The sequence below is a fragment of the Poecilia latipinna genome, unplaced genomic scaffold (genome assembly GCF_001443285.1).
Source record: "Poecilia latipinna isolate Pla-1442-1.1 unplaced genomic scaffold, P_latipinna-1.0 Scaffold19, whole genome shotgun sequence".
Classification (NCBI taxonomy): Eukaryota; Metazoa; Chordata; class Actinopteri; order Cyprinodontiformes; family Poeciliidae; genus Poecilia; species Poecilia latipinna.
Genome location: NW_015112635.1, coordinates 450,258 through 468,644, shown reverse-complemented (window position 1 = coordinate 468,644; position 18,387 = coordinate 450,258). Strand labels below are relative to the sequence as shown.

Genomic DNA, 18,387 nt, shown 5'->3' with positions numbered 1-18,387 from the left:
CTCTGAGGTCAGATACAGTCTCTTGATTCTCTTGATGTCCAAGGGTTAGGATACTCATTGTGTTGTGACCGTGTTTCCCAGTCCTGGTTCTCAAGGTACACTGCCCTGCATGTTTTAGACAATAAATTAAATGGGGGGTTTCCAAATTAGTGAGGAATCTTTGTTCTGTGGAGTTTGTGGGAAATCACTTTATTGCTGTGACTATTTGTACTTCTGTCTTCGGTAAAGGTCATGCTCGTTTGTCTTTTCCATTTCAAAGAGAGGAAAACGTTGTGCCATTTTTATCTGAAATCTAAAGGAACATAACTTTAAATAACTTTTTTATACACTGTAACTGGTTTAAAAAAGTAAAGTATAAATAAAAGAAGTGGGTACATCCCATAATGATTTTATCAAAACACAAACACTGACTGAATTCACTTAAAATTTAAAGGTAGAATTTTTCTAAACACACTTGGCTGGATTATTTTTTACACATCACAGTGTAGTGTAGCCTAGATGACATGCACTTAATGAGAAAATGTTTTGAGACTTGAAACTTGAGTGGCATGATCTTAAAATTAGAAAAAAAAAAGTTTTGTTTTTTTTGTCATTACTAACAGGTTCAACTTGGAGTATTTATCACGTGGCTTTTTCAAGAACCTCAATTTCCACGTTGTGACATTTTGGGGCAACAGAGATTCCTTGGATTCATCTTGACTCATCCTCCAAAGTCCCTGACCACAATAAGAGGTAAGAACTCCACCTCACATGTAACTCTCTTTACAGCCACAATCAGTAAGTTAGCATTTTCACCAAAAATCAAGTCAGTTTATCGATCACTCTCAGTACAGTATCGTGACAGAAATGGCACTTTCACATCTCATCATCATGCCGGCAGCAATGTGGAATTTGTGCAACACAGTTAAAAAGTCAACACCAGCTGAAACCATTTTACTGCATCAAACTAATTCTGCTCAGACTCACATTTATCTGTCCTGAAGCTCTGAGATGTGATGAATATCTGTCAGAGTGGGGGGAAAAAAGTAACATTTAAAGTGAGAGAAAGAGAAACAGAGACAGAAAGAATGGCTGCTACCTCCACAGATGAAATGGCTGTGTGGGTGGATGTACATGTGAGTGCAGGCTGCTGGGAGCTATGAGTGGGAAGCCGGTACTGAGTGGGAAGAGGAGAGCTGCTTTAGTGAGACAATCAACACCAAGACCCACTGAAAGGCAGTCACGCTCTCATGGCTTATATGTTTTGCGAACCTGCAGAATGACAGCAGGTATTCAGGTTGGATCGGATTCTTGAAGATTGGCAGCTGAATGAGGATCTGTAGATGTGGGTTTCTTTCTGTTATTCACAAAACACCAAATGATGACTCAGATTATTGCAAGGTTTTATTAACGAACAAAACGGCATGGTTTACATTTGATACAACATTTTGTGGTCAAGTCAAATGGTAAAACAAATAGTTAAAACAGTCAGATGGACTTTTTTGTGACAGAAGTAAAAAAACATCAAGATTTTTCAACTGGCAACATAAACATAGTTGCATGATGTAGAAAGATCACCCTGCCCTGGTAATATGTGTAATTTTCTTAAACTCTGTACGTTTGGTCACATTTCAAACACAAGCTTTTCTGTTCTTAATCATTACTTTTTGTGGTATATAAAGCAAGTCAAGTAGGATGAAAATGACTAATTAATTTTGTTTTATGAATGAAAATATGAAATGATGGCCAGCATTTGTCTTCAGTCTCCATTCGTCAATACTTTGTAGAACCACCTTTTGCTGCAGTTACAGCTGCAGGTATTTTGGGACATGTCTTTAGCAGCTTTGCACATTTGCGCACTGACATTTTTGCCAATTTTTAAATGCCAAAAAAAAGTCTAAGCTTTGTCTGTAAGGAAAGTCTTGACACAGATCCCGAAGTCCTTTATAGCCTCAAAAAGTTTTCTCTCAGAAATGATCCATTTATTTTTTCAGGAAATTTCTCTAGTTTTCACCATTGGGTGCGCTTAGATAGATGTTCAGTTAGTTTACCAACACATATAGTGTTTTGCTTGTAAACCAAAAAGACCCCCAAAATTTGCTCTCTTTTGACCAGAGCTCAACATTGACTTATGACTTCCTAACATACATTTCTTTGCCATTGACACAAACCTTAGAAACTGGTGATTTTGCAAGGCAATGCACATTTTATTACTACCAAAGCATTTTAAATAGTTTTGGTACTTGTTAAGTGAATATTTAAATTATGTTGAGAAGATTTAAAAAGCCAGGTATAACTAAGAAAATACTATTTGTCCTATATTTAGTCTAATAAGATATGAAATAATTAATTAAGGAAGTAAAACCAAATGTTGCCATCATGTGATGAAAATTGCAATAGAAGATAAATATGAATGAGAAACAATGCTTAGTGTGTGTGAGCATCCGTGTTTGTGTGTTAATTTCATTCTGGACAAATTTAGTTTAATCTTAGGTGGGAAATTTGTTTTAAGAATCTATTTCATCTGGGAAAATATGGTCCAAGTCCCTCTAAAGCAGAGGTTCCCAAACTGTGGGGCGCGCCCCCTAGGGGGGGCGCCGTGTCATTGCAGGGGGGGCGCGGGAAGCCGTCTGGATGAAAAAAAAAAAAAAAAAAACATGAACACTGTATTCGCTGGGTTTTTACCTTAGAATGACCAACTCTGATACTCCTATGTCAATTTGATACAGTAGAGGCTTCCACACTTCCCATATTTGTGTCCTCTGTCACTCTTATCAGCAGTTAAAACTGTTTAATCCGTTGTTAACATGCTGTAACCTGTTTTTCCGAGCCGCCTCTAAACGCAACATGAGCGCTACACGCTCGCGCTGGGTTTTCACCTGTGAAGGAGACCTGCTGCTGCTGTGCGGAGCTACGTAGGTTTGCGTTAGAATCACGGCAGCAAACCAGCAAAACGCAAAGAACTTTTCACAGTTTTTCCCTCCAAACTAACCGACTGAGTTGAGTAAAGCTGTTGGATGCAGGTAATGTTAGCTAAAGATGACTAGCTAATATCAATACAGAACCTTAAGCTTAACAAGTACCTTGTAGGCTACCGATGTTGGTGTCTATTTTCAGCTACATACATTCATTTTGCCCCCCAAAAAGTCGATGCCCCCCCGTCACACGCGTCCTTTCAACTAGAAAGCCATTTGTAATCCATAGGGGGGGGAGCAGAAAATGTTTGGAAACCACTGGGGGGGCGCAGAAGAAAAAGTTTGGGAACCACTGCTCTAAAGTATGTCCTTGTTTACTCTTCCTCATCCTTCCTGTATGTTTATATTTTGGCAACAATGAGCTTAGGTATTAAAATCCTTTTTAGATTTTTCTTTTTTGGATTATGTTAAGAGTACTTGAGAATTCATGCATGCAGGGAGAGAACATGCATCTCTAGGCTGGAAAACCCTGTAGACTGGGATTTGACCTTTTTGCTGCAAGGCAGTGGTTGCTAACGCAGCATGACAGTGCCAACCAGTAATAAATTAATTTGGTAAACTTTAAACAAAAAGGATATCAATAGATTAGGCATATTACTGGATTATATAGATTGCTCAGAGGTGCACTTTGTTACTGCTTTAAAAGTTTTACGACTTTATGTCAAAATTCATTTATTTCTTGGATGTAAATTTGCTGATGCAGCATTTGCATTTCACTTACAACTCCAGAAAAAAAAAAAAAAAAAAAAATCTGCTCTCACAAACTGACAGTGTATAGAAAAGTCTTAAAAGGCTGAGTTGTTTATTGCAGGTAATGTAATTTTTTTTTTTTTTTTTACCATTTTCACACATTTTGAGAAAGACCATTTAAGAAGTTACCATGTCAGGATGAAAATTACTGGTGAGCGTAAGTCAGTGATAAGCTATTTTTTTCATTTATAAAATAGCCTAGGATTTTTAAAAATATTCAAATCGTGACTGTTATGATTTGTCATGATTGTTTGTCAAATCATGACAAGCAATCATATCTTTACCACCCCATGAGGTGATTATTAAATAATTGTAGTTTATATGAATCTTTAAAAAAAAAGCACTAACCTTTTTGAAACTCAGATTTTAGCTGTCAGTACATTATTCCATCAACACAGAACCTCTTACAAACATTGAATATTCTCTGATTTTAAAACTTACGCTGAAATCTTTTAGCAAAACCGCTAATATGGCACATCACCCTAAACAAACCTCATGCTAAAACGAGATGGAGGTGGCGCTGTGCTTCAGGCTCTTTATCTTTAGCAGGTGCATGGAGGCTGGTCACAGCTGATAGAAAGATGCATGGAGCTAAACAAAGGCCTATAATGGAAGAACATTTTGTGAGACTGTAAACGCCTGGAAGAGTTTCACCTTCCAGCTGAGCAATATCCATAAACACAACCAGAGCCACAGTAAAATTTAGATCGGGGTGCCAAGGGCCACTATCCTTTTTACTTCACATTTACTTTGTTAGTCTACTACAGGGGTGCCCAATTCCACTCCTATAGCTATTATCCTGCAACTGTTAGATATATTCCTCTTCCGATACATCTGGATAAAATGACTGAATTTCCTCATTAGCATGCCATTCAGCTCTGCAGAGGCCTGGCAGTGAGCCATTCATTTAATCCAGGTGTGTTGGAGAGTTGCAGGACAGAAGGACTGGACTAGGATGCTATGATGGGCTATTGCATGGAATCATATAGGTTTCTGGTTGTCAAAGTGTGGAAATGAAGGAATAAAAGCATTTTTCCAAGGCATTATCACTTAATATATTCATGCTAGTTCCTTATAGACACTAAGTGCTCATATACAGTAACAAACCTGAAGCATTCCTTTATAAAAAATCACGTTTGACGAGGGCATGAGCACATTCGCAGTTACACTCCGAGGTACAATAACTTGTATCCCATGCCTCTCTGACTCCTGCAGCGATAGGGCCCTCAGAAGAGAGCCCTGCAATGCAGCATCTGTGTGATGTGCATGCGCGTGGACACGCCGACACACACGCACAAACACACGCGCACACACATTCAGCGAGATGGCGGCATGTAAAGTGCTCTGCTCGTAGGAGGGAGATGAGGCAACGGAGAGCGCGGTTATGAGAGTGCTGAAGCCTGATGAAAGGTGGAGGAGTGAGTAGGCGGAACAAAGGTGGTAGGAGGAGGAGGCAGGTGAGGATGAGGAAGAAATAACAGGTGGGAAGAAGCTCTCTAAGTGCTCGGGAAGAGAAGGAAGCAAATAAGATTGATGGACGTGAAAAATTGATTTCTTTATCAGCTCAGTCGTTACATTGTCTGGAAAATCGTCTAGCAAGGAATTCTAGCGAGGATAACAATTCATCAACTTCATCTCTTGATGACAGACACTCTTCCTGTGTCTGTGCTGCACAGACACGGGAGAAAATGGTTTCAAAATCCCTGGAAGTGAACCGGCAGAAAATTCAGCTTGCATAATAACCCTAAGGGGACCCTTTGACAGCTGCAAAATGTCACCATTAGAATTAGCTTTACTAATTGCTATAATTATATTGAAGAGATGTTATAAAAGGACAAACAGCATGTGATTAGTCTACTGATAGTTTGTTGATCAAAGATAATTTATGTAATTTTTTTGTAAAAACGGCAACAGAATACAAACTACATCTGTAACAATAGCCTTTTTTGTTTGTTTTCTGAATAATTTTACAGCTTTAGTTATTAAGTTAAATTGATATTACAGTTGAACTTCAAGCTTGAAAAGTCAACAGTGTTTTTAAGCTTTTAATGTTTTACAGTGATCACAAAGGTAGACTTCTTACTCTAGCACTTCAAAAAAACATGATTTTTACTTTACTGAGTTCTTCTGAGAGGTGACAAATGCAAACCAAAATCAAATATATATATATTTCAGATTCTCCCCCCAAATGGTCTGCTCACTTCTATTTTGAGGCAGTGGGCATGATGAAAAACATGAGTGCATGTTTTGTCTAGACTGCACTTTTAATGGTGTGTCTGCAATGTATCTTCTTTTGACAGCAGTTCTGTTTTTGCATGGATTGTGCTTCAGTGGATAAAACGTGTTCACAGCTCTCCCTTGTACTGCAGCCCAGGGACTTGATAATACTGGGGCAGCCAATGAGATAATGTCTTTATGGGAATGTGAGGACAATGAAATTGCATCATATTTCTATGAAATGCATCCCAGTCAATTAGAATACCATATAAAAACTAATTTATTTCAGGAATTTAATAAAAACAAAACTAAAATGGATGTATTTTACAGATTGATTACTCATGGTTATACATTTCAAGTGTTTATTACTATTCATTTTGGTGCCCAAAAACAAAAATGCAGCGTCTCATTAGAAATGTAATATTACATAATGTTTTTACATGGACAGTACATATATTTCATATTTGGATTTAACGAGATTCACCTGTATATTATATACAGTGCCTCCAGAAAGTATTCATACCTCTTTCTTGCTATGATGTCTATTCTAACATCCATTAGCATAGTCCTCCTTAAAACAACCAACCATTTAAAGATAATGGATTCATAACTATCCATACCCAGAACTTGCAATAAATCTTAATGTATTTATTGGACATTTTCACCAGTGTTTATTCAGAAGTCATTCAAAATGGCTTCTCGCTTAAACCCATATAGTCACAGCAATGTCTGTTACCTATAAAACTGCAGGAACAATTCAAAAGAATCCTGGATGAGGCTCTGAGTTTATTTTGCTACCATAGTAAAATAATGAGAGATAAAAGAGAAATCTAAAGTCACTGCTAGAGAACTTCAGTGAGTTCAACACCTGTCTCTTGTCTAATACTACAAACCCTGAAAGACAATTTTGTTGAGAGACTATATTGAAATAAATGCCTCAGCTGGTGTTCACTTCATAAGTCTGAATAAGTATTCTGAAGCAAAAAAAGTAGTGCCCAAATCTGCTCATTGGTTCATAAATCATCTCCATTCTTCCCAAGTACAGAGAGACCACCTATCTGCATCAACCAGCCCATCTGGCCAGGTGCCATTGGCTTTATGCCAATTACAACTAGCATGCTGTCGACTGGGAAATCTACCACATTAGCATCTTACATAGCCTCAGTCATACAGGACACTGCATGTTCTGAATCTTGACTTTGTTATACTTTTTTTTTCATGGTTTGTATGATCAGTTCTGCACATGTGCCTTCTTTAAACTCATGTTTTGTGTCTTTTTTTATATTTCATGTGAATTAAAAATGCAAAGGTGAATGTCTTTCAGTAATTCAAACCAACAAATGAAACTCAAACTGATGTATTTCAAGTATTAATTTTTTTGTTGATATTGACGATTACAGTTTCCAATTAGTAAAAACCTAGAACATTTTGTATTGGTCCAACAGGGGAGCTTCCCTGCTCCCATGTTGGTTCAAAGAGGAGTATGCCACCTGTGGACCAACAGGTGGCATACTTCCCTAGATCACCACGGACTGTGGAAAACTCACACTGGAAGTCAAACAATGTGGATTCTGTGCCTCTTCACCAATTTCTCCAGACGATGTAATCTTGATTCCAAATTGTATCAACTGAAAAGAGGAATTCGATAAACAGTCCAGTCATTTTTTCTTTGTTTAGGCTAAGGCTTCTAACACTGTCTGATTATTTCAGGAATGGCTTAACAGAGCAAGCAACAGTCTAAAATTTGCACTTTGTGAATCTCAACTAAACTTACAAATGGGATTTTATGCTGCTCCTTTTGTATTTTTTATTAGACCTTTTCCTTCCACTCAACTTTTCCGATATGGCTAGATAGAGCATTCTGTGAAGACACAACCTCAATGAAATTGACCTTTCAGGGTTTATCTTCCTCATGAGTTTTTTATTTTTATTTTATTTTTTTATTGGTTTTCTGTTACGTTCTCAATTTTGGATAAACTGAATTTTGAGTGTTTATTAGCAGTGAACTATATATAATCTTTAAAATGAACAGAAATCAGTCTTTGGTCAATGAGTCCATGCAATATAAGTTTCCCTTTTTGATTATTTATATGCTCTTTTTAAATTATAGAGATGCATCTGTTCTGAGAAAAAAAATAAAATAAAAAATAAAAAAAACTTCTGTTTTTTTAGCATGAATAAAATGCTGGTGTAATGCAGCCTAGTTTTTGCTTTAAGATGATAAGAAAACACATGGTTTTTGTTATGACCAGAAGCAAAGTCTGTTTTGTATCAGACTTTGCTTCATTATGATTCTCCTACTTTATTACAAAATATAAACCATATTGTATACAAAATATCTTGCGCAGAGCTCTGCTGATTTTCAGAAAACCAGATCACTGTGCTTTCTCTCCTCCCCCACTCACACTCTGATCTTGGCCACCATTAACAGTGATCTTAGTGCATCTGGAAATTAGCCAGAGCTCAAAGTGACCTTCATCACCAGACAGACGGCACACATTCAGAGCACCAGAACAGCGTCCTAAAGTCTGTATGTTATACCTCTTCCAATCTACGACGTGCTTTTCAAAAGTGGATTTACCATGGATGCAATGGCAAACAGATAAGACATGGCATACAAGGAACTATGGAGATGACACATGTACTCAATGACAGGAAAAAAATACACTTTTATGAAGCTCGTCAGCATGTGCAGAGTTTTACAAATCAACTGAGGTTTCATTGTTATCGATGTTCTATACCGGCTTGAGTCATCCTGCTCCCCGTGGTGCTACCCTCCTGGAGTGGTAGGAATTTTGGGTATCAATAATTCAAAGCTGTTTAACAGTAATATGATGGTAACATTTTCTCACAGAGATTGCATAAACAGATTGCATGTTACTGAAGAGATGATTGACTTGCACAATCAAAGATACAAAATGGAAGTTCCCACGGTACAACCCTGGAAACAACCGTTGTTGGGAGTTGGGTCCTTTTGGATGGACCTCAAACTAAACATGGAGCCTCGCACTTGAAGAGTCCTCAGCATTCTTTCTCAGTTTAATCTTCCCAACATTATTTTGCTAACCTCTGCCATTGCTGTCTCCATGGAGGTAGAGATATAAACCCTCTCAATTACCCGTTTAATCTCATTGACAAACAATAAATTGAATTGAAATTAATTGAATCAAGCCTTTCAAAAAATATAATAAGCAGTAAAATCGGATTATTTCACAGCATTTATTTCCGGAGACACAAATTAAAGCAACCACAACTGCCCAGGATTGTGATTGCTAACATGGTTAGTCCTCTCAGGAAACTCGTCTAGCAGGGTTTAATTATGAATGATTTTTGAATTATTACAAACTTCCAAAGAGTTAGAGGTATGTTTAATTCTGTTTCCAAGTTAACAACTGTGAACTTGTCATGAATTATTCCTTCACATAGTTGTAGCAATCCTGATTGTAGCTCTGCTTTTTCTTTCCTCCCCTTTTAAAATCTGTTCCACCTACACATTTTTACATGGCTCAGAGTGGCAGAAAGTGAATATTTGCTCTAAAAATCAGATGCATTTCTGCATTGGTTTGATTTAACTTTTTTTTTTTTTAATTCATTCTGGAATCTACTGAATACGGTAAAAGAGGGAGAAGATATGCGTTTCCAGATTGCAGCAGCATTTCTGCAGTAGGATGAGCCGCTCACCGGCAGGGGATGTAATCTACAAAAACGACCCAGTAAAGTGAAAATGTAAAATGAAACATCCTGAGTAAATGAAACATCCTGAGTACATGGAAATGCTCCAGGAAGTTGCATTATACGAAAAATAAACATTCAGAAACTTACAGTCAAAATATGCCTGTAGTGGCCTGAGATCTTTGCCAATGAGGACAGAGCAGAAACACTGCAAGAAGCCTGTGTCTGCTGATAACCAATACACTTGAATTTTCACACTGTGGAACAATAACATATTTCTATTCTATTATAGACCACGTTTACAGCAGGTCGTGACAGCAATGTGCGCTCTAAGTATTAAAGATGCTTGGAATCCGGAGTTGAAGAATAATAAAAGTTATCTTCTCTTTCTCTTTTCTGAAGAATGGCTAAGTGGAATAGGTCTTTGTGTTGTTACTTATTACCCCCTGAAAACAAGAACAAATGGAATACTAAACTAAACTTTTTTTTTCATATTATGATCAAAATAAAAATGTCAAGAATAATTGTGGGGAAAAAAAATAAAAACTTCAGTTACATTTATTTCTTAGTTGTAAAGTCATTGAAATAAATGTCTTGCAACTAAAGCTTGGGATTTTATTTTTTTATCTTTGCACTTTGTGAGGACATTATGCTCGCAGTGTACAATATCAACTTGGCGCTTAAGACTTTCCACAAAATATTTCAGCATAATCACTATTATAGAGACACATTCTGGACAAAACATTGTTACTTTGTTAAATTAGTTCAGGCCTGTAAAACGAATGGCTTTCCTACTTTCTTTACTTGTACATTCCCTTATTAGCAAAAATACTCTAAGCTTCTTCAGTTTATTTTATTTCTTCCAAGAGTTTTCTGCTCTTGTCGACTAATTCCTTTTTAGAAAGTTCCAGTGTATTATGTTTACAACGATACAATTTATAAAGAAATTAACAATATTTTATTTTTATTTACACTGTAAATTATTACAAAAATGTGTGCAAACCTTTATTTTTCACTCTTTTCATTAGATACCAGCAACATTCTCTTCTTTACCGCTTGCAGTTGCATTCTGCTAGGTAATCTATGTGAGTAGACGTAAAGCAGGAGTATGGTTTGTACTGTGAATTCAGTGAGTAGTGCTCACTGTAGCATCGCCTTGCGTTCAGGCTGCAGTTATTGACTCCTGTTTTCTCCATTAGGCTTCCCTTCACTCTCAGGATCTCTGTGGACTGCAGAGCTAAATGACAAATTACGTCAACACAAACGCTTACACACAGCTCAGGTACTAGCAGCCACTTATCTTCCTGTAAAACCCACCACTGCGCCCTTTGTTTGTCTTATTTCAGCCCTTTTACTGTTAGACTGCGGTAACTTGAATGTGCTTCTTGTGTCGCCTGAGACTGGAAAACTAGGACAACAGTGGAAAAAATATGCAAATAAGAAAAAAAAAAAGAATCATCTGTTTTTTTAACTTTTATCATTCTCACATGTGATAAAGACAACAGGTTGAGAACCTCAGCTTTATTAATTGCGTGCTACATGGCATTTCTCTAAATCATTCCTCTATCTTGTCTTTGGTTACTCAGACTCATCAGTGTTTTCTGCATTCAGCTTCTCTCCCTGGTCATTGATCAGTTTTGATCAGCAATGACAGGGTTTCTGTGTACATGTAAGGTATAAAGCGGTGGTGCCCAAAGTGGGTCCTCGAGGGCCGGCATCCTGCATGTTTTAGTTATCTCCCTGGTTTAACACACCTCGATCAAATGATGGCTCATCAGAAGGCTTAAGAAGAACATTGACATGCTGAAAAGGTTGTCACTACCACCAGGGAGAGAACTAAAACATGCAGGATGCCGGACCTCGAGGACTGACTTTGGGCACTCTTGGTATAAAGTTTGAGCTACTGCAAGCTAAAGTTATTTTACATGATCAGCGTTTCTATGAATTTGATTTTATCCAAGTCTGATTAAGTAAGTAAAAAAATAAGGGGGAAAAAAAAAAGTCTGAATTTTTTTGTCTTAATTTGATATTTTATTATTTGAAATAAAAAAATAAATTTAAAAAAAGTGTTTTTACATTAATTCTATTTTGAGAGAGTTTCTTTTCCACATTTTGTTTACAGTTCTGTGTTTTGGGACTTTGTCTTGCTGTGATTTAGAGGATTGTATTCAGTCCATATATATTTTAAGTTTGTTCAGATGGTAAATGGAAACAGCTGTTTACCACCTGACAGAATAGGAAACCAGCTACAGCAACGTGTTTTATGATGTAAAATAAAACAAAGAAAGAAAAAAAAAACATTAACATCTGAATAGGTTAATATATTGTACTAAAATGTCCATTATCTGATGAAGAACTGATAATAAATTTGTAGAATATCGAGTCTGGAAAAACGTGCGATTTTAAAATGAAAATTTAGTAGAAACTGCATTTTTCATCAAGTATTTGCCACTTTTATGTCTTAGCTGCTTTTTTCACTTCTTTAACGCTGACTACCTGGAGCCCTCTATGCTCGACTGATCAAAGTCTAGCTTACATCAGCCCTCCTTGAATCCCTAAAACTCAGTGTCTCCTCTTTTCAGTTTTACAGGTTGTTTATTCCACCTGACCCACTAACTGCATGAGTCATTACGCAGCGCACATGGAAATCAATATTATTTTTTTTTTTTACAGAGGTTGTCATCTGCCAGCCAAGAGCCAAACCCAAAGACTCACCACCTACAAACAAATTCACAAGCACACATCAGTACATGGATAAGTGTTGACAGTGAAGCGGTGGTGGTGCTGGGGCCGGGATTATGACTGACAAAAAGAGATTTGTGAATGTGACTGATGCAGTGTGTCCTGTTCATTCTCCTTTATGTAACATCACTAATATTGCAGTTCTTACCTCACTCCCGAATCTCCTCGTCTCTCTCCCAGAAATTGAGATTCCCAACCCTTTGCCCGGTCTTGCCAGCTGCTATATAGCAACAGCATGGCAGACAGTCGACAGCCGGAAGACAGCGCCGCTCAGTGGGACCCATCAGGAGGGCAAGAACCTGGCGGCACCCATGGAGCAAACAGCTACTCTTCGTCAGCCTATCGGACCTGCCAGCCTGGAGGGGCCCACATGACCACCGCTCCTTACACTGCGAGGGAGAATGGATTTAATGGCGAACTAGCTGGAGCTCCCGCTATCACTGCAGGTAAAATGCCCTCAGATTTCCTATTTTTACATTTATCTCTCGAACTTCACTTTGGAAATATTTCTAAACTGCTAAAGAGTATGAGGTCAAATATAACCCTTGAGCATTAGGCCAGCAGTGTTCATCAATCCCGTGCTTGAAAAAGTACCTGGTAACAGCACAAAACAATCGGGTCAGAAACACTGTTTTGATTCACGACAGTTCGCTTCAAGCTTCAAGAATTATTACCGGGTAGATTAACATTTGTTAAGATGCCAGTTTGGTTTTAGTTTTTATGCCATTTATTTTGACACATTCATTTTGTGCAATAATACGTTAAGAATCCTTTTATGATGTCATGTTTTGGCCATGTGGCTGCTCTGCACAATATAAATATGTGGATTTATATTGGCTATCAAGGTATGTCTTTTGACTTTGTATGCATTTCATTCTTGCTGAAGTTTTATATGTGTTTTTAAATAAGGGAGCACTATCATTAATTTTTGATTTTGACTTAAACTAATTTTCCCTTTGGGATTGATGAAGTAGTTTTAAGTTGAATTGAACGTGCGCTCACTCTTTACAAAGCTGTGTGCTGTGCTCCATACAGTATGCAACCTTTTCAATGTGTTTGAACTGATGCTTTGGATTGTATCTGCAGTGAGTGGGTTTGCTGCACTCACTAGGATACATACTGTTATTAGCAACGCCGTAATTAACACATGAAGTATTTCTCTGTTCTGGCCCCAACCCTGTCTTCACTCACGCCCAGAAGACCAGACTGGCAACCAGCGGTGCCAGCGGTGCCAGTAGTGTAACTATGGCAACAGTTCCCCTACCATTTTCTCAAAACTTTTGTTCTTTTTAACTCCAGCTTGCCACAGACAAAGGAATTTAGTATGTGCTGACAAAGAGCTAATTTTACATCTCTTGTCTCCATTATTGGGGTTTTTGCAGATACCAGCTCTTAATAATGATTATAGTGTTTCAGAGAGTAACCGTTACTAATGTGTCTTTATTCAAAATGCAATTGCTTCATAAAGGCCAGAATTGCCTACTGCACAGCTAAAAGAAACTCCAACCTGCAGAGTTCACTTGGGATTCTTGGTTGATTCTCTGAATAATACTTTCAAGCTCTACCTGTTAATTTATGTAGATGCCAGTATCTTTTCAGATTTGGATTATTTTGTAAAATATACTCGAGTTTATGGCCATACCATGAGAAAATGTTACAGCCACAACACCATCTTTGCAAGGTGTTGCAAATGACTGGTGACTGCTTACAAATAATTTCAGATTCAAAACAAAGTCATCTTTCTCACTAAATTATCTGTAATAATAGTTTTAAGCTGTTTATCAGCATTATATGAGTAACATTTACACACCACTTCAGCAGTGGCACGTGAAGCTGTTTGTCTGCTTTGCATCTCGTCGCATTTCATTAGCATCTCCTCAGAGCAGGGCAAAGTGAAGGCTAAGTGGGGCAGGGTGGGTGACAGAAGGGCTGATGTTGGTTCTCACTAGGCCCTCTCTCCCCCTGAAAAGCTCCTCAGTCGCCGTGAGAACCAGTGAAGCACAAAATTGTCCTCTTGACTTTCCTTTGAAAGAAAGTTGAAAAAGTCAGTCAGCCAGAAAAAAGAAGGAGGAAGAAACCAAGTTGGTTAATGAGAAAGAAGGACAGCTAGAGAGAGTTTGGGGTGCATGAATTTGGGAGTATGAAGAATTTACTTTGACTGGCTTTTATGTTATTTAGCTGATGTAAGCACAATCTTAATGTTTCTCAAAAAAAAAATCCATTGATATCTTAACTTGCAAAATAAATGATCTGTTTGTTCATTTTGGACTAAGTAATCAGAGACAATCTCAATCTTTTAGAAGGTAACAATAAAATCAGGAAGGAAATGTAATCCAGAATGTTTTTTGCAGTAACAATGTATTATAATTTGTAGAGATTTGAAGGGAAACTGATCAACTTCACCTTGAATGGTCCTGGCCATTAAACGCTGAAGTCTGTTAAATAATTTGAAGGTTCTTGGATGTGTTCACATTTCATGATTAGGTAAGCTTAACATGTGAAACAGTTAAGGCTCACTAATTTCTTTAGATATAAATTTATCCATAGTGGTATATAGCGTGATAAGACTTTTAGACAGGGAGTCAGACTGTAATCATGACTAGAAGGAGAAATAATTTTTTTTCCTCAAATTAATTGGGTGTCACCACTCATGTAATTAGTATGCATGAAGGCAGTTCAGAGTTTGGTAATGGTATGAAAGAATGGAAACACTTTCTTTCATTGGTTATTTTTTCAGTCATTGCAATAAATTGTGTCATGGATGGTACACAGCTGTCTGCTTCCACCAAACCTACCTCGACCTCCCTGGACAGGTCGCCAGTCTGTCGCAGGGCAACACAGAGACAAACACTTACAAGAGATAAAATTCCTATTTTTTCACCAGTTATATATAAAAAGGTTGTATCAAAGTAGTCCATCTCATAGGCACAAAGCACAATTTACCAATTGATTTCAATTGGTATTGGTAATTCAATCTGTTATGATTAAGATTCTCCATCATTTCAATCACACAACAAAATATTTTTTTATCTCTTTAAAATATTTTTACTTTCCTCTCATTTCTCACACCACACACATGTAGCCAGTGTAGGTCGTTTGTTAGAGAGTGATTGAGGACATTTATGTTGATGGACATCTAACACTGGTGATGTGCCTTGTCCATAGCAGGTCAATGTCATCATTGAAGTGGTTTTGAAAGTATTAGCACTTGAAACGAAATTCATGTTTCAATGTTTTGCCTGATTATGCAAATTACAAACAAAATACCTGCATTTCAATAACTCAAAACTAACTTAGTACTAAGTATTTATATATTTTTTAAAAAGCTATCAACACATACAAAATAACAACTGATTTAAAATGTTATATATGTTCTAGCAGTGGTAGCCGGATACTCGTAAGCATTGTACATCCTGTGAGATGTGTCTTGCCTCTGACATACAGATGGGCCTGAGACGGTGACTCTGGTCTGTTGCTATAGCAACATGTAGGCTTATACATGTTGGCTGCCTGCTGCCATCAAACCTGAGATCACTCATGTTCTCTCTGTGCCCTTGCAGACCTTGAATGTGGATTTGAGCGTGTGCTTTGTGTGGTGATTGCTGACTCAGAGCTTCCAAAGTGCTTTAAGCTGTCCAGTTCCCCGGAAGTAAATGTAAATACGTTGTGTTTATACACTGCTGGCTTTGTTCACTGACACAATGTGATCCGTGAGTCAAAAAAGCTGATTTTGAGAGTGCTTTCAAAAAATATCACCTGGCCAAACCCAGTGATACACAATCGGCTGTTTTGACATAACTTCTGGAACTGCTGAGGCAGGAAATTAGGGCTTGCTTTTCTGGACAACTGCATGAATTTGCATCTCTTATCTCCATTGACTGCTTATGTTTTCAAGCTTTCAATTATTATCAATCCACTGGAGCTAAATCAACATAAATAACCTTCGCATTTTTATACAAGTGATGGCTTCTGGCTGTACTTTGAGACTACTTATATCATTTTTCAGAGAATGGAAAGTGAAAGGCAGTGGTCATAGTATGCTAGTCTTCAGTTTGTTGTAGAGTGTAGAGCATTACTGTATTTTTCAGTCACACTTTTTTAACAGTTTGCCTGGTCCTGCAACTTATAGTCAGGCGCGACTTTTGTTTTAGGCCTATGGGTTGACAAATCCAGAGAATTTGTTAAAAAAGCAGATAACTCACAATGTGTCACTGGGCCAAATCAACATGGATAAGGTTCCCCTCACTTTTTACATTTTCTAAGTAAATGTGTCTTATAGTCCAGTGCTTTTTCTGTTTCTGTGTTTTAACAGTTGCACTGTTTCACCCCCACCACACCTCCTTTTTTTTTTTTTATAACATTTTAACCTTTGACTGATAAACCTATACATCATTTGGTGTGCAATAATATGGTTTAGTTTGAAGAAGAAAATTCTTCAAACAGAAGCAAACTACTGATCATAAACCGTAAATTCAAGTTTATAAAAATAGAAAAAGAAACAAATATCAAAGAAAGAAAAACAATTCACACAAATCTGCTTTTTCAGCAGTTTTTTTTTTTTTTTTTTTTTTTACCCAGTGTAAAATCAGAGTGGGCTTGACTTAAGAACAATTCGTCTATTATTAGAAGAAAGGATTTTTCCCTGGAAACACTGAAAATGTATTTTTTGTTGCTATTGATAATGAGAAGCTGGCTGCTGCTTTGAGTTGGTGAGTGGGCAACGTTATGTGCTCCCGGAAGAAGTGTGTGCGTGTGTAATAGTGGGAGTGTGTATGGTTGCCAGATTGTTTGGTGTGTGGGTGATGCTGAATAGAAAAATATTCTGAAACAGCAGCAGTTTAAAGCTATCACATCAAACATTCAGTCCTATAACCATTCCAAATCAAGACTATGTGCATGATTTTTTTTTTTCTGTAAAACATGCACAAAGACGTTTATAAACATAAATCCAAAGGTGGTTCGACTTTGTTGTAAGCTGCCTCAGTTTATTTCACACTTTCCTAAAGAATGAGTTATGAAATGTTGCGTATATCATTGCCCTTCTTTCTGGAACTACATTAGTCAAAAACAACTCTGAAGTTCAAATTGCTTATATAATGAAAAAGTCTAGCTACTCAACTGTGTCAACAAAAGCATAAACAGAAGAAACACATACAGGCACCATTATGTCAGAATTTCTGTGAAGAAGTGCTGTGATGTCCATGTTGGCTTGTCAATGCACATCTTCATTTTTATAACCTTCAGAGGCACTCGTCAGACAGACAGCTCATTTTAACAAATATACATTTGGTTGAATATGGGCTGAGATCAAACTTTGTTGTTAGAATTTCTTTTGAAGAATGTATTTCCTCTATAGATTATGCTTTTACTTCCAGTTGCTTAATACATGCATATTTTCTGTGCCCCAGCATCAGCTGTTTACTCTGAGTACTGTGGTGAGTTTTGTGTGCCTAAAGGAAAGCCATCAAATTAAGCATATAAAAGAAACCCAAAAGATTATGTTTCACTGACCTACCAGTAGTTTTAATATTTAATATTTTTCCCGATCAGAGCAAATGCTTATTGGTCTTTTATTAAAGATGTAAAATAACACTTTTTTTGTGTTTGATTTCATCTTTTGTTCCATGCTGGAAAACAAAACAATAATATTTCTTATAATTAAGATGAACAAAATCAAAAATAATTTGTTTTGGGACATTACAAATCTGATCTTGATTCCCTTTCTTTGAAGATGAGGGTTTTACATTATGACACCAAGAGGACCTTTCATACTAAAATGAGTTTATTTTAGCCTTTTTTTTTACATTTCCCCTCTCTAAGATTTAATGTTGTTAAATTAAATAACACCCTTACCATCTATGAAAGGATACTTCTAAGTCACCCAGCTAGAAACTGCCAAATACAATATTACGGTTTTAATATCTCAGTTTCATTTATCATTTCTACCCATTCATTCCATTATATATATATATATATATATATATATATATATATATATATATATATATATATATATTTTTTTTTTTTTTTTTTTATTTTTTTAAAATTTTGT

General features: G+C 36.9%; 1 protein-coding gene across 1 annotated transcript in view; it reads left to right on the top strand.

The window, feature by feature from the left end:
• map2 (microtubule-associated protein 2) overlaps positions 1-18,387 on the top strand; it is a 96,177-nt gene that overhangs the window by 44,829 nt on the left and 32,961 nt on the right. Inside the window, exons 3-4 of the mRNA XM_015034852.1 lie at positions 603-732; positions 12,516-12,781. Of these exons, the coding sequence (XP_014890338.1) occupies positions 12,571-12,781 (211 nt within the window). The 5' untranslated portion in view covers positions 603-732; positions 12,516-12,570. The remainder of the gene's footprint in view (positions 1-602; positions 733-12,515; positions 12,782-18,387) is intronic.